The sequence below is a fragment of the Chiroxiphia lanceolata genome, chromosome 14 (assembly GCF_009829145.1).
Source record: "Chiroxiphia lanceolata isolate bChiLan1 chromosome 14, bChiLan1.pri, whole genome shotgun sequence".
NCBI classification, from domain to species: domain Eukaryota; kingdom Metazoa; phylum Chordata; class Aves; order Passeriformes; family Pipridae; genus Chiroxiphia; species Chiroxiphia lanceolata.
Genome location: NC_045650.1, coordinates 20,232,543 through 20,247,719, shown reverse-complemented (window position 1 = coordinate 20,247,719; position 15,177 = coordinate 20,232,543). Strand labels below are relative to the sequence as shown.

Sequence of the window (15,177 nt, the reverse complement as noted above, 5' to 3'; positions counted from 1 at the left end):
TGAAGCCTCAGTGACTCACAGCACAGGACACTGTCCTGGCATTGTGGCAGCACAGGAATATTCAGCCTCTGCAGGACAGCTTCTCCTGTCAGAAAATGCAGAAACCCGGGGACTGCAAACGCAGAGTGGGGCCGTGCAGAGCCCAGGGCACTCCCAGTCCCATGGACACAGCCCTGGGCAGCCTCCCTGGGGTGCAGGGCCAGGACCCCACCGGGGACCTGCCCGCAGAGAGGGCAGCAGCAGGGACAGCACTCAGGCACTGGAAAAAGAGGAACAAAACACACTGGGACGGTTCTGTTTGACTTCATGGAAATTTATAAACACTTGTAGCAACCTACGCTTGTACAAACAAAAACAACTCCCAGGCTGATGCCGGGGAGCTGCCACCCACATGGGGCAATCCCGAGTTCCCAGCTGTTGCTCCTGTGGCACTGGCAGCAGGAACTGTGCCCAGAGCAGTGGGGACTGTGCCCCTACGGCAGCAGGGATTGGGCCCCACAGCCCCCCTCACCCCCAGCCCCCCACCACTCCACTGCTGGTCCCATGTTCAGCTGCGCCCACAGAGGCAGAAAAACCAGCACAGACACACAAGTGACAAAGGGCTTTAAAAGGACACCATGAAATATGTCTGCAAGAAGCTGCTTCCTCCCCACTGTTCACACTGTGAGACTGAAACTCAACTGCTCTCGGACCCCCTGCCCGTGGAGCCCGGCTCTGTCTCGGGGGTCTGTGCCAGGCAGTGGGTGTGAGCAGGAGGGGGATGTGACAGCCACTGCTCCTGCAGGACGGGTCCTGGGGGTGTCCCCTCCAGAGCCACCCATAGCAGAACCCTGGGAGCTTCCCAAACTGACAGGCTTGAGGGGTCCCTAAAGCACAGTCCTGAGCGGGGAAGGAAGCTGGGAAATGCTGGCCTTGTGTGTGGGAGCCACCAGCCTGACAGCCCTGGGACAGTCACCCCAGGAGGGGACGAGGCTGCCGCTGAGCTGGTCAGAGCAGCTCCCTCTGACTTCACCTTCATCCTACTTGCTCCAAGACACCTGTCCGGGAGCTGCTGGCAAGGGGCTGCAGCAGGAGGGGCCCAGCACAGCCCAAGGTGCCACTAGTGCCTGTGGCACAGCCTCAGCCACCACAGCACAAGGCTGGTTTGGTTTTAAAGCCTCTTTCATGTACCGGATCCAAAGGAGGGAGCAACTGGGGCACTGCTGAAGCCGAGGGAGCAGGAGCACCATGGACACGATGTGTGAGCACCAGCGTGTGACATCCAGCAATAACAGACACAAGATCACACACGAGGCAAAGCCCCGGGAGACGGGAAGGACGGCGGCAGCATCCCATCGGAAAACCTGCGCCGGGCAGGACACAGCGCGCACGAGGGATGGAGCACCTGGGAAGCAGCTGGTGGAATGTTTGGCCACTCTTTTGGAATGCCCTCGGCACCTAAGGAAAATCATTCAAAATGGGGAAATTGCCTTTGGGCTGGCAGAGGAAGCAGGGGAGCCGTAGGCTGCTGTGTATGGCCCTGGCGCTGGAGCCGCAGACAAGCCTCTACTGCTATGGGGGTGCACGGGGTGGTCCTGGCCAGGGACAGCTCCTGGGTCAACAGGCATTGCCCACAGGACCACTGCTGAGGGACAGACTGGGCATCTCAGACTGGAAATCAATAAACAAGAAAACAAGAAACTGGGCAGCTCTTAGAAAAACGGTGGGTTTGACCCACATTCAGTGAGTTTCAGATCCTCAGCACCTCTGTGCTGGCCCACCAGAATCACCCCAGAACAGACTTCTTGGTGTGCCTGTGGGAAGCGGATCCGGTGGGAGTGTGGCTCACACAGGAGGAGGAGGAGAAGCACCTGCTGCTCCCTTCCCCCAGCTGCACCCTTGGAGCTGCTGATGTGACAGTGCTGCCCGAGAGCCAACCCCGGGCAGGGCTGCAGCCCCACTCAGGCCAAGGCCTCGACCCAGCCATGCCCGCTGGCACAATCTTCCAGGACAGGGATGTGCTGATGCCCGGGAGATGAGGAGATGTCCCACAGAGCTGAGCACAGTGCTTCCCCCCTCCCTGCCCAGCCTGCTCAGCACGGCAGCCTTCCCAGGGACGGCTGCCCCAAACACTGCAACTGCAGCACAGCTCACCAAGTGAGGGACACGAGCACAGAGGAAGGGACTTCTCAGGGCAAGGGGGGCCAACCCCAGCTGCCACTGCTCTGCCCTTGCACCCAAGCATGGGGCCTCAGCCCCTGCACTGTCCGGGGTCACCCTTGTCAAGGCATTTCCCAAAAGTGAGCAGGTCAGTGGTGGCTCTGCTGTCCCTTCCACAGCCGGTCGGTGTCCCCCAGCCCTGCCCACGCTGCCGCCACGTGTGCGGGCACACACGGGCACTGCCACAGCCTGCGGGGAGGAGAGGTGGGAGGGCTGAAAACAGTTCAACACAGACGTGTGGGCAGGGCCTGCTCTCCATCGTGGTCTCCCTCTTCTAATTTCTTGAGCCACTTGTGGCTCGGAAATCATCGTCCAGTAAGAAGGCTGCTCTCCAGGGCACTGGGGCTGGCAAGGCTCAGCTGTGACTCCTGGGTCACAAGCACAGAAAGTCTCCTGGGTCCAGCTGGGCCGAGGTGCTTACAAAGCCTGGAAAAAGAAAACAAGCTCTATGCTCTGCAGCAGTACAAATGCGTCAGCGATGGCACAACCACTAGACTCCCACCACCCCATAAATGTTGAATTTGTGTTACATGTCTGCTTTTGGTTTATTATTTCATTTGTTGTCATAAACACGTACCTTTAGCCTCAGCTCTCATCACCTGGGATCCTGCCTTGTGGTGATGAAGAACTGGATAAAAGGAAATAAAAGAATAAAGAAAAAAATGAATGCAAGGAGCAGGCTCCGACTCAGCCCCACGAGCTGCTCAAGGCTGTGCAGGGAGGGCTGTGTTTTGCAGTAGAACAAATGATCTCCCCAGCAGCACTAGCAGCAGCAGTTCTCAGACTTACAAATGTGCTCGCCCTTGGGCAGAGGCTGGTGACCCTTCAGAGCGGGAAGCTGGAGCTTATTTGGGCAGATGTTATCACAAGTGGTACCTGCTGGCACTGAGAGCCGAGGGCTTCGGTGCCCACACTGTCCACCCATCACCCTGTACCCCCCTGCCCACACAGCCCCGGTGTGGGACCAGCCACATGCCCTAACCAGCCCTGCTCAGCTCGCCCATGACCTGACTCCTCACAAAGCCCCAGTACAATGGGCACTGTGCCACACAGACCCACACCCATGGCAAACAGGATCCACGGGGATGTGTGTGGCACTTGGCAGATTTAATTTATCAAGTCTGTATCTGGATTCACATTTTACTCTTTGTGTACTTGTTTCAGCATTTTAGCTGAGCCCCACCTGCTGCCCACAAGCAAGACCAAGCCAGGCTGGGGCTGGGGCTGGGGCTCAGGGTGGCTGTGCTGGCTCTGCCTCAGAGGGAGCACCCTGTGCTGCAGGACTGCTGCTATCCACGTGCTGCCTTCCCCACGCCAGCCTTACCTGCCTGTTCTTCGGGAAGCCGTCTCAAAGAACTTGGTCCTAGAGGCCACCCTGCAAAGAGGACAGGAAAGGTCATGCCAGTGATTTGATCATTTGCTAATTAGATCTGCTCTGTGCCAGGGGAAAGAGCCACAGCACTGGCAGAACTGCAGAGATCCCCTTCAAATGACAGCTCTTGTGCTAAGGCATAGCTGGGCTCCTTCTGCCACCTGCTCTGGGCCCTCTGCCCTCACAGCACCTGCCAGCACTTTGGCTGTGCTTACAGAACCATGGAATCATGGAATTATCTGGGTTGGAAAAGACCTCCAAGATCATCTAGTCCAACCTTTGACCAAACATCACCACACCAACTAAACCACTGCACTAAATGCCACATCCAGTCATTATTTCCATACTTTTGCCTGTAATCCCATGTGCTGGGTTATAAACCTGCATCCATGTCTTTCATGGTCCCTCCTTCAGTGTTTTCATGCCCATGCTCACAGAAAGAGAAGTTCTCCCAGGCAGTTCAGGAGAGCCAAGGCCTGGCCCTGGATCATGGAGCTGACACTCACGGCACTGTTTTTTCTTTTGTTTAATTCCCACTGAAGCCAGCAGGGTTTCTGACTCTTTAAAATCTGAAAGAAATCTGAGGAGGAAGCTGAACTCTATCCAGTTTCCTTGAGATCCAAGCTGGATGTTGTCCTACCCCAGGAAGTGTCTCATTTGAGAGGTTTGCTGGGACCAAGCAGGGAGGCCATGCCCTCTGCTCAGCTTCCCAAGTGACACTGGAACCTGTGCTCGCAGTGGTGCAGAGTGGATGCCCATGGGCTCCAGCCACTGCACACCGGCACTGGAAACCAACTGGGTATTTCTTCTCCTCGTCTTCCAAAATTTCTGGGAGGTGACGCCTACTCCTACTCCTGTTGCCCAGGCTCACCTTGTTCCCCTTAAGCTTCCCGAGCCCCCAGGAGCCCCCACTGGCACCGCACCCATCACAGGCAGCTGGCTTACACAGATGAGGGCATCTCCTCTGCTGTCCCTGCTATCAGATCTGGCCTCTGCTCCAGCTTTGGAGGGACTGGCATCCTGCAGGGTGGATCTGGAGGTCTCACGGGAGGACGCATTATCACCGGCTTATCGCCATGGGAACGCGGCTTAGGGACACCGTCACACTCACCTGCAGGATGGAGATCACAAACACTGAGCAGGCAGCTTTGCCAGAGGGGAGATGTTTATGAGGGGACACTGAACAGGTCAGTGGATTTAGTTCTGTCTGTCTGCCCCAACTCTTGCTGACAGTGGCCAATTGCCAGAAGGGAGGGACAGAGTCCAGGGAAAGGCAGCTCCCGTGCTGCCTGCCCCAGCCCAACCTTCCTGGCACTGGGAACAGGGCTGGTGAGGACAAACTCGATGTAGCTGCTGACTGTGAAGCTGATACTGCCTGGGAACGACAAGTGTTCTTAACTAAATGCTGTGCAGCGCTGTTTGCAAAAGGGAGAGGAACAGCATGAACTGGTGATCCCTGCGGCTGCTGCTTCTCCCAGCTTTTATGCAGTAGCACTATTTGTCCTCTCCTCAGCTGCTTTTCTTCCCCAAGATCCAGCCAACCTCACTATTCACTTAAACCCTGAAAGTCTTTTAGGGTCAAGTCAACATGGAATGAGTGTCAGACTTTGGCTGTGCCCACGTCTCAGGCTGCTCTGGTCTCTCCTCCCCTCCTGCCAAGCTATATTAAGAGGACTCAAGGTGAGAAGCCCACCACCCACCCCAGAGAGGGCTGGCTTTGGCACCTCAGGCTTCCCCTGGGAGCAGGGCACTGCAGGGCACGGTCCCAGGGCACACTCACCGTCCCTGCTGCCCCCCGGCCGGGGGGCCGGTCTCCTGGCCTGCAGCGTGCCGCTCCTCAGGGCCGGGCTGGCCACCACGCCGTTGGCCGCCTTGCCGGCCGGCTTCACCCCTCCGTCCTGCAGCCTGGCCCCCGGCCGGCCCGGCTCGGGCTCTGCGCGGGGCTGGGGCCGGCCCTCGGTGGGGGGACGCCCCGGCTCGTCCCCCCCGGGCCGGGGCGCGGGCGGGCGGCTGCGCTGGAGGGGTCTGGGGGCTTCCGCGCCACCACCATTGGGGGTCTGGGCGAGCCACTCTGCTGCGGAGTCAAGGGGACAGAGAGCTGTGGGGTTAGTTGTGTGCCATGCTCCATGTCCCACCAAAAACCCTTCACCTCACCCCTCCGGCTGTGCCACAGAGCCAGGAGCAGGAGCTGTGCTGTGAACCTGCCCGCTCCCTGCAGCCCGCTCCCTGATGGTGCTTCCACTCCCAGCTCGGGGAAGCACTGGAATGCAAGGCCAGCCCCAACAGCATGAGCAGGCTGGGGGTTTTAAGGAGTAACGTGAATCAATCGTGTTTTGCCAGTGTCATAAAGTGCATTTCGTGTACACTTTATGCCTAAAACATCATCTGCCTAAAAGCTCTGAGAACTGTAATGGAGAAAGAAATTTGCCATTTCTTTGGTAACAATGGCATCAGGGCACAGCTTGCAGTGACAATTAGAGCAAATTGGGTGCAGAAACATGATCTTAAGCAGATGTGCCCTTCGACATTGCGATAAAGGCTTCAGCATTTCCTTACAGTCAGCTGGAATTAACAGCAGAGCTGAACTTGGTCTAGAAAGTACTATCACTGGGTCCTGAAAAAGTACTTTAGAGTTCTTGCTCTGGAACCACCAGTGGCTGAGCCACCCTGCAGACCTCCCTGGTTCCCATCCCACCAACTCCCTCTGCAGTTCCCTTTGCACCTTTGCCTCCGAAGCCACAAAACCTCTCCTCTGGGCCTCTCCTGTGCAAGAACCAGCCTTAGTTTAGCTAATGGAGAACACAGCAGGAAGCAGAAAAACCCAAATCCCAGGGAATCTGACTTGTGACATGATGCAACCCACGCGCGCGTATTTTTTGCTTTCCTTTCTCCCTGAACAGCCCTCACTGCCTGCCATGCCCAGGGCTAAGGAAGTGCAGCCCTGCTGCTGTTTCCTCCATTGCTTCTGGAAAGGTGTTACAGGAAGCAGGAGGGGTGAGAGGCAAGTAAGGCATCAGAGAACAGGTGGACTGACCTCCACTTTCCTCCACAGAAGCACCAAAGAAGACAGGTCTTTCCCTCAGGGGACGTTTGGAGATGGTGATGGGTTTGTGGCGCCGGGCAGCCACCCTGGGTGGGGGCACTGGAGGGGCCGTGGTGTCCTCTGGGGGGCCGGAGTAGATCTGTAAAGGGAGACACGTCCAGGTGACCCAACACGAAGGGGCTGCTGCCTCACCTCCCGCAGGTGCCCCCACCACCACCAGCACCGTCCCCATCACCAACACCCTCCCCCCCACCAATAACCTCCACACCACCAACACCCTCCCCCCCACAACACCCTCCCCCCCATGACGCCGTCCCCACGGCACAGCAGCGAGATCACAAACACAGACAATCTCTAGAATCAAATTCTCCTGGAGCAGACAAGGGAGGCTTTGAAGCTTTGGAGCTGACAGCTCCTGAGGAACATCAAAATTCCCACTGGTGAGGTGATATGATCTCCAAAACACCCAAACCAGCCCGTCATTGTTTCAGATCTACCTACAACACTCCAGCTCTCGGCTTACAATGAAGTGTGTGGTACCAGGAAATTACCTGGGAAGAATTATAGGCATAAAAACAATACTGCTGACTTTTATCTCCTTTTCTCAGTGGTCATGTGGCACCTATTTGGTGGGTTTAATTGAGAGGTTCTTATTTATGTCAGGGCTTTTTTTGAGAGCTGAAAAAGAATTTCATTTTAATAGCTGAAACATAGTGTTAAGGCCCAAAGGAGCTGCTCCAAGGTTATTCCCAGGGATGTTACTGAAGTTATATTAGGATTGAAAGCCTGAGTTACTGTGGAGGCGTGGCCCGAGCTGCCTGGAGGCTTCACTGCCTGTCCTGGGAGATGTAGCTGGTCCCCTCCAGGCTCCAGCCCAGAGGATGAGAGTGCTGGGCCACCACACCCTCGGGCCACACTTTGATGTAGAAAAACAACTTCATTGAGTCACCCAGAAAAATCTGAACATGAAGAAATGTAACATTTTGCTTTGATTAAGTGCCCCATGTTGGTAATTCAAACCAAAAGTGTATTCCTTCTTCTGTCAGCCAAAGAGCAGGACTGGGAGATCAAGATGAGGGATGGGAGAGGAAAGCACATCCCTAGTTCAACCTCCTTGGACCCGGTGAGCAGCAGCAGCAGGCAGGCTGCCCACACCCCATGGCTGGGCTGTCTGTGCCCAGCCTGGGCTGGCCTGGGATGATCTGTGTGCTGGACCCTGGCCTGGTTGCTGACAGCCTGCCCCCCTGCACAGGAGAGGAGCAGCAGGAACCACAGAATGGCTCAGGCTGGAAGGGAGCACAGTGGGCCATCCAGTCCATCGTCCTGCTCAGGCAGGGTCTATGGAGCAAAGGGCACAGGATTGTGTCCAGATGGTTCTGGAACATCACCGGTGAGGGAGACTCCACACCCTCTCTGGGAAAAAAACCAAAACCACTCAGGGTTTGGTGGCACAGGGCGTGTGCTAGCTCAGTGCCCACAGGGCTCTGCCTGGGCAGGGGCAGGACATGTTCCCCACTCTGGAACACAAAGTCTGGAGTGCTCTCCCTGCCTGGAATCAGAGGGAGTTAAAAGCAGCAGCTCATGTATTATTAAAACAGCAAAGTATTGCCTGCAGGAGGGCAATTTTTTTGAAATATCAACCTCCTTCCTATATCCTAACCAGAATCCAATCCTGATTTTTAAAGTGTTATGTTCCCCATGGATGCTTATAGAGGTACCACAGAATGCTGTTTTGACAAGGTGCTTTTCAACACCTGAGACCCAAGCTAAACCCACCACACACAACTCTGTTTAAGATGTGAGTGCAGCCTCTGCTTTGCTTCTAAATGAAAATCCAAGTTAAACAACCTGAAGGTACAAAGATATTGACATACCCTCACCTTACGAAGGGTTGTATAGGGAAGAAGATGTTTCCAGAACAATCAACCTATTTAACTTATTCGACTTAACTCATGGTACTGAAACATGAGCTGTGAAAATAGTAATATTATCTACAAAGACTTCATAGTTACTTTGTCCTCAGAGCCTTCACATTGCACCACATAACCCACATCCCCTCTTCCTCCAGACTCATCTGTTTGCTCATGTGTGAGCTGAAGACACTCAACTCTAAAACACTGAACTTACAAGCTCAATCTAGTAAATGTGACTAACTTAACCTTATTGCTAGAGAAATTAAAAGCAAGCAAAGGGACATGTGGTTTAATTAAAGGTGCCATCCCAGCTCTTGGAGGTGGCAGGGCAATGGTGTGGTGACTCAGCCTGAGCCATGGGCTGTATGGGGGGAGGACAGAGCCTCAGCTCTGGAGAGAGCTGGGTGAGACCCCAGACACAAACCAGTCCCTGTTTTTCTGTGGGAACTTATTAAAAGCCTTCACAGAGACCTACAAAGGAACTGCCTTGTGTTTCCCTGAGCTTCTGGTGTGGATACTCAGAAGTGTCTCTGAGCTCTTTCATCCTGTTTCTCTGGTTTCAATCCTTGGCACTACAGCCAACTTCCACCCCCACATCTGGTCCCACCCCCACATCTGGTCCCCACCTGGTTGCTCTGGCTCCACATCTCCTGTTGCAAGAACCTTGCTGATCCAGCTTCAGCCACCTATTCCTTTCCTCTCCCTGCCCCTGTGCTGCCCTATTGCTGGGAGCTGCCCCAGCCCCCTCACAGCAAACAGCATCCCTGAACAGATGGCTCCACACCTTCCCTGCCTCTAAGGCATGAGAGAAGTTTGGACACTGTATGCTGTCATGAAAAGTTGAAGGACCAACCCACTCCTTGGAACCTGGGGCAGTTACCAGGGAAGCAGTCTGCACCCTGCTTGGGATCTGCTGCTCAGGATGCAAATGCTGCTCAAGCTTTAAACATTAACACACAGGTCTTGCCATCCCCAGCCACCCTGATGTCCCCGAGCCAACATCAGATACCGCCAGGAGCAAGTAGAGACAGCGGCACGTTCTGCTCTCCAAAGACACAACTCCACACAACAAAGCTGTTGCCTGCACATGGATCTTCGGCACCACCCCAGCAGCTGGAGCCTGGGTGCTGCTCAGGCTGAAACAGCCAGCACAGATCCAGGGAAGGCAGATGGAGCTGGAGGCTCTCCAGGGCTCACTGCCCTGTGCAGAGCACGGCCCAACATCACGGGCACGGGACACCAGCTGCAGCCTCCTCAGACCACTCCACCCCAGGTAGCAGCTCCCCAGACCCCCACACTCCAGGGAGCAGCTCCCCCTAGACTTCCCACACCATCCCCACGCTGTCCTCACACCCGGATCTGAACGGATCGCATTCACAGCTGAATTACTTTCATCAACCATTCAGTACCTGTCTGCTCTGGGTTTTTTCCCCTGATTTAACAGTCGTGTAGTGTCTCATCTTGGACTGTGCACATTAAAACCAGTTCTGCTCTGGCCTAGCTCCTGTCTAGCAAAGAAAAGTGTCAGGCCCTCTAATGTCCAGCCATACAATAGGGGTTTTTCAATAAAGACTACCCTTATTTAAAAAGATAAAGCAAAAATGCCCAGACCTGGTGTTTGCTCTGGAACCAGCTAAAGGCCACGGTGAGGAACACACCTGCAATTCTTTGTTTCCTCCTGAAGCCTTTCAGAGCAGAGTGTTACACAAACCCAGCCCAAGGAGGCTCCCGAAGGAGCCAGAGCGCTGCCGCGTTGCCGCAGCAACAGTGTGCAGGAGCAGCCGGAGCAGCTCCGGGCTGGGGGGCTGCCTGTACCTTCCCAAAGTGCTCGATCAGGATCTCGACCACGATGTTTTGGAACTTGATGTTCATCATTGCTGCCACAGTGTCCTCCTGTGCCCGCATGAGAGTGGGCCCAAAGATCACGCCCATGTTGGACGGCGACATCAGGTTCTCCCGGCTGTGCTCACACACACTGCAGAGAGCAGGGGAAGGAGGAATAGGGTTTGGTTTGGTTTTTTCCAAACAGATCTCACTACAAGCCATAAAAACCCAGGATACAGTAAGAATCAGTCCTTCAATTTTCTTCATTGTGTCTCAGGAGAACCTGTTTCCCGGCAGAGACAAACACGGTTCTAGCTCCGACGTGCATGTTTGGCTGGGACAGCTGCTGAGAGAACAACGTACTGACAGCATTTTCATTTGATCCCTTCCCACTCCCAGCTCCACTTTAACTCTGAAATCAAAAGTCATCTGCACAACACATACACAAAAGGACTCAACAAAGGAATCATTTAAATCCTATATCCTATTTATCCAGAACTAACTTCTGGCTTTAATTTTCCTTCTCTCTCAAGGAAGAGGACTGAAGGTAGGGAGCACACTTCAGTGGTTTCCAATAAATCTCTGCACAGCATCTGCTCTCTGAGAGACCCCAGTTCCACAGGGCAGAGCTCTGCCTGCCCAGTAGTGCCCCGGCTCTGGAGGAGGATGGAGCCTGCAGGGCAGCCCTAGATGTTGGCTGCAATACAAACCATGCAGGTGGGCACTGCCTCAGCCAGAACTGGACCTGAGGAGGGACTGATGCTGACATGTGATGAACTCTGAATTTGCCCTGTAGCTCTGGCCTTAGAGGGTTCTGTCTCCAGGGGGAGAGTGAATAGAATTTAAGAGTAAACACTTTGAGGAATAAACTCAGTGACCACAAGCATTGCATCAGCCTCACAGGGCACTTGGTGTACTGATGGTGAACGCCAGGCACTTGGCTCAGCCTCACACACAGAAAGACTCCTAAAACCACACAGACAGGTACCTGAAAGGCTGAAACCAGCTTGCAGGCAGGGTCCCCCAAAGCAGCCCCCCTGAGGGACCATGGTATTGGGGCATGGCACTCCCCTTTGTGTGGCAGGGTGACAGTGCCAGGTCAGCCCTGCTGATGGAAACAGTCCAGGTTTGAAAACAGCTTCTCCAAAGCAATTCTGGAGCCCAAACAATTGCCCCTGCCCACCAAGTCTTTGAGTTTGGAGTGACAAGGAGGCAGGAAAACCTCCATTGCCAGTGCAGTGCTGGTGCCATGATCATCAGTAACAGGCTCTTTCAGTGGCTCACAGGGGGAGCCACAGGTCACTGTTCAGTGCCACCAAGCACCCACTGCCACATGCCTGTGCCAGAACCTGACCAACATGCTTACATCTTCCTGCTGCTCTGAGGGCTCAGGACATCGACCCACAGGGCTGCAGATAAAACCAAAGCTCCACATGCAGCCCATAGGCACAGGTCCCACAGCCATTCCTGAACCCCAGACCTAACATTCCTGTTACCTGGAGTGAGAGGTGAGATTTATAGCCCTGCTCTCAAGAGGGTATTTTAATTTTAAAATAATTTCCTGCTCTGTGTGTGTCAGAAAGGGGTGGAAGGGGCAATCAGAAAGAGAAGCATCACTTCATGCAGAGGGTAGCAAGGATAATCACCTCATTTGTGCAGTCCATGTGGAAATTCCCAAGGGGGCTGTGGTGGATACAATTTTGCAAACCTAACCCTAAAAATGGCTTGTTCTGCTGATTCTATTATTCCCTTTCTTTGGTTCTAGAGGAAAACATCTGCTTACTTGACGAGGTGCTGGATGAGGAGCTCTAACATCTCCCTGTTCTTGTCAGGCAGTTTATACACCAGTGCATGAATAGCTCCCAGCCTGTAATCCAGGTTCTCGGACTCTGGAAAGCAGTAACACAAAGAAGAGTTTGTGCCCACCACTTTCAAAGTAAATACACCAGGGAAAGATAAAGCCAAAAGAAACCAAAGCTGTTCTCTGTGCAGTGGGAGAGCAAGAGGGAGCAGAGAGAAGTGAGACTTCACAGCAACAGGGTGAACACTGGGAGGAACAACATGAGGTAGAAAGAGGAAGAAACGGAGCCTGAAAAGGAGCTCAGGGCCGCAGGCTGAAAGAGGCTGGGCATGGGCAGGTCCTCCCTTGGCACCCTCACCCCACACACCTGGGAGCACATGGCCCCTCTCTGGTGTCTTATCAGCCCAGAGAGCTCTAACACTGAACAACACCCAAAATATCCTGCAGGGAAAAAAACTGAGTCCCTGACCCAAAGAGGTCACCCTTAGAAGCATAAATAATCCAGAAACAATAAAATACTCAGTGTAAGCATGGTTTGGGATCTAGTGGTTGGGAAGCTCAATGCTGCAAGTTTCTGAGGGAGGGCAGGGAAGGGATCGGGGTCCTGCCCAGACATCATAGACTTAACCAGTTCTGAAACTAATAAATCCTGGGCTTTATTTAGCACCATCAGCAGGAGGTGGAACATTTCCCTTTCCAAGAAAGAAGGGGTGTTATTCATTCTCCAGGGAGCCACATGGAGGAGAGGTGGCCCCTCCCCTCCCATTGACTTCCAGGTGCACAGGGGAGCGAGGGACGTTCTAATGCCACATATTTCTGAATGCTAGCACTCCCCTGCTGAGAGCAATGACCAGCTTCCTGCATCCCTCTGTCTCCCTCACAGGACACCGGCTCCCAGCACGCTCTGAGGATGCAGCCAGTTCACAACTGTCACAGCTTATCTGCAATGGCCACAATGAGGGGACAGTTGAGGACAGGCCAGCTCAGCACACGTGAGGGCCTGGCAATACACCTATGCTTCCTGGCTGACCTCTGTTATTCCTGGCTGTGGCTCAATCCCAAGAGCTGCAGCAGAGAAATGTCTTTCATGTACTGGTAGACACTTTGGATTCAACATCCCAGGACAAATTTCACGACCTAAAGGGAGCACCTATCTGTGTGCTATCTATGTGGGAACAGCACAGCCCATTCCCTCGTGGGTTTTAAAATAAATATATCAATACTACAGGGCAGCAATTCTTGTGGGACTGTTGTGCTGCTCTCAGGTGAGTGACATACCCTGGCTCTCCAGACCCTCTGAGAACATGAAACCCTGTTCAAAGGAAGGGCACTGCAGCAGCAAAGGAAAGAAGGAAAATCTACCTCCCCTGCACAGGTAAGCACTTGAAAAGGAGGGTCACTGTTCTTTGAACAGGGGAAGCAGCCAGACACCATGGAGTTGGGCTGACAGAGCTCTGACAAGTGATTTTGATGGACCCTGTCTGGGGAGGGCAGGGCCAGGGACCATCAGTGGGGCAGCTGTGGCACTTACTGGCAGCCAGGACCAGCTCTTTGTGGAGCTTGTATGTCATGACGGGTTCAGACAGGTTCCTGCAACAACCAGAAGGAAAACTGAGTTGTGCAGGACAGCATGACCTGCTCATCACCGACCCTGGACCGACAGGAACCCGCCACCACAGCGGCACCTCCCCTCAGGCATGGGGGGTTCTGCAACACCCACATTTATCAAAATCCAGTCCTCTTCCCCCAGCCTTTGTGACTCTGCCCTCTCCAATAGCCAGATGTAAACATCTGGCAAATTACTCCACTTTTCACCTGAATCAGCCCCAGGCTCCTTTGCCCCCTTGGGGCAGGGGGGACCTGCAGTGCTACCTGAGATAGAACTTCAGTGAACTGGTAATGGTCTTGATGTCCCAGTCTCCACTCTGGAGATCCACGTCCCCGGGGCATTTCGGATCTGGAGGAAAAACAAAACGCCTTTAAAATAAGGTTCATTTAGAGGTTGTTTATAAATAGTCTGCTCTGGTGGGGTTTCCCCTCGAGACATATGAAGCCACAGCAGCACACAAAGAGAGCTTCTGATTCCTGTAGCTGGGAAAAACAGAACAGGGAAAAGCTGGGAAAAGCACCAGTGTCAGGACTTTGGAGAGGCTGGGGAGCAGTGCTAATGAGGGACAAGGGGGGAAGCAGAAGATCAAATTTAAGCAGTGCTGAAAAGTCAGTGAGGACGTATTCTCCATAGTTTGCTTTTTCCCAAGACTGGCAGAAACAACAGATTTTAACAGGCCAAGACAAGCTTTCTGACATCCATAGTAATCTGAGTGCCAGCTCCAATCCCCCCTTTGCTCCCCTGAATGCTGTTCTGGAAGCATTTCCTCTCGCTGCAGGGAGACAAAGGAGCTCAGGGGGGGCCCAGCAGTGTGGAAGGACAGTTTGCTCCTACCCACCCTCACTGAACAACCACATCATGTCTCTGGTGCCATGAAGTGAAGGATGTGGTTGCAGGGGCAGCTAGATTAAAAAAATAAACAGCAGGATTTATTTTTAAAAAGAAAGAGGAGTAAAAACAAACAAACAAACAAAAATCTAACTCCTTAGAGCAGTTCAGGTTGAAATCCTGCTGCAGCAGTTATTTCTGTGGTGTTGGACTTTCCATCGTGCATTCATACCCAGTGGGTAGCAAGTGGTTATCCAGGCCATGCAGATAAACAAAACAAAAAGCCACTCACTGGTGTGGTTTGGAGGAGAAACCACAGAGCTGCTCACAGGGAGGGTGAGAATCAAGCAGCAATAAAACTTGAGGCTCAGCAATGAGTCACAGGCGAGTGGAGCCAGTCATGGCTCCATGAGAACTGGGCACAGCCAGATGCCAGCACAAACCAGTGTCTTAATAAACAACATCCAGAGTAGAAGCAATAGGAAGCAACAGCCAAAGGCTTTGAATGCTGCATTAATATCAGGTGTCTGAGCTGGGGCGAGCCCAAGGCACGCAGGCAGTGAGGGGATCCCACTCCCTGCCCTGTGC

At 53.7% G+C, this 15,177-nt stretch overlaps 1 protein-coding gene across 2 annotated transcripts in view; it reads right to left on the bottom strand.

Annotated features, from left to right (window-relative positions):
* Window positions 1–297: 297 nt before the first annotated feature.
* Window positions 298–15,177, bottom strand: part of OPHN1 (oligophrenin 1) — a 51,051-nt gene continuing 36,171 nt past the window's right edge. The window contains exons 15-24 of one of the 2 annotated variants that reach the window (XM_032701851.1): window positions 14,025–14,109; window positions 13,684–13,742; window positions 12,135–12,240; window positions 10,343–10,502; window positions 6,606–6,753; window positions 5,352–5,645; window positions 4,517–4,682; window positions 3,524–3,574; window positions 2,777–2,827; window positions 298–2,625 (exon numbers count right to left, since the gene is read on the bottom strand). In XM_032701851.1, the coding sequence (XP_032557742.1) occupies window positions 2,785–2,827; window positions 3,524–3,574; window positions 4,517–4,682; window positions 5,352–5,645; window positions 6,606–6,753; window positions 10,343–10,502; window positions 12,135–12,240; window positions 13,684–13,742; window positions 14,025–14,109 (1,112 nt within the window). In that variant the 3' untranslated portion in view covers window positions 298–2,625; window positions 2,777–2,784. The remainder of the gene's footprint in view (window positions 2,626–2,776; window positions 2,828–3,523; window positions 3,575–4,516; window positions 4,683–5,351; window positions 5,646–6,605; window positions 6,754–10,342; window positions 10,503–12,134; window positions 12,241–13,683; window positions 13,743–14,024; window positions 14,110–15,177) is intronic. The other variant, XM_032701852.1, reaches the window with a different exon arrangement.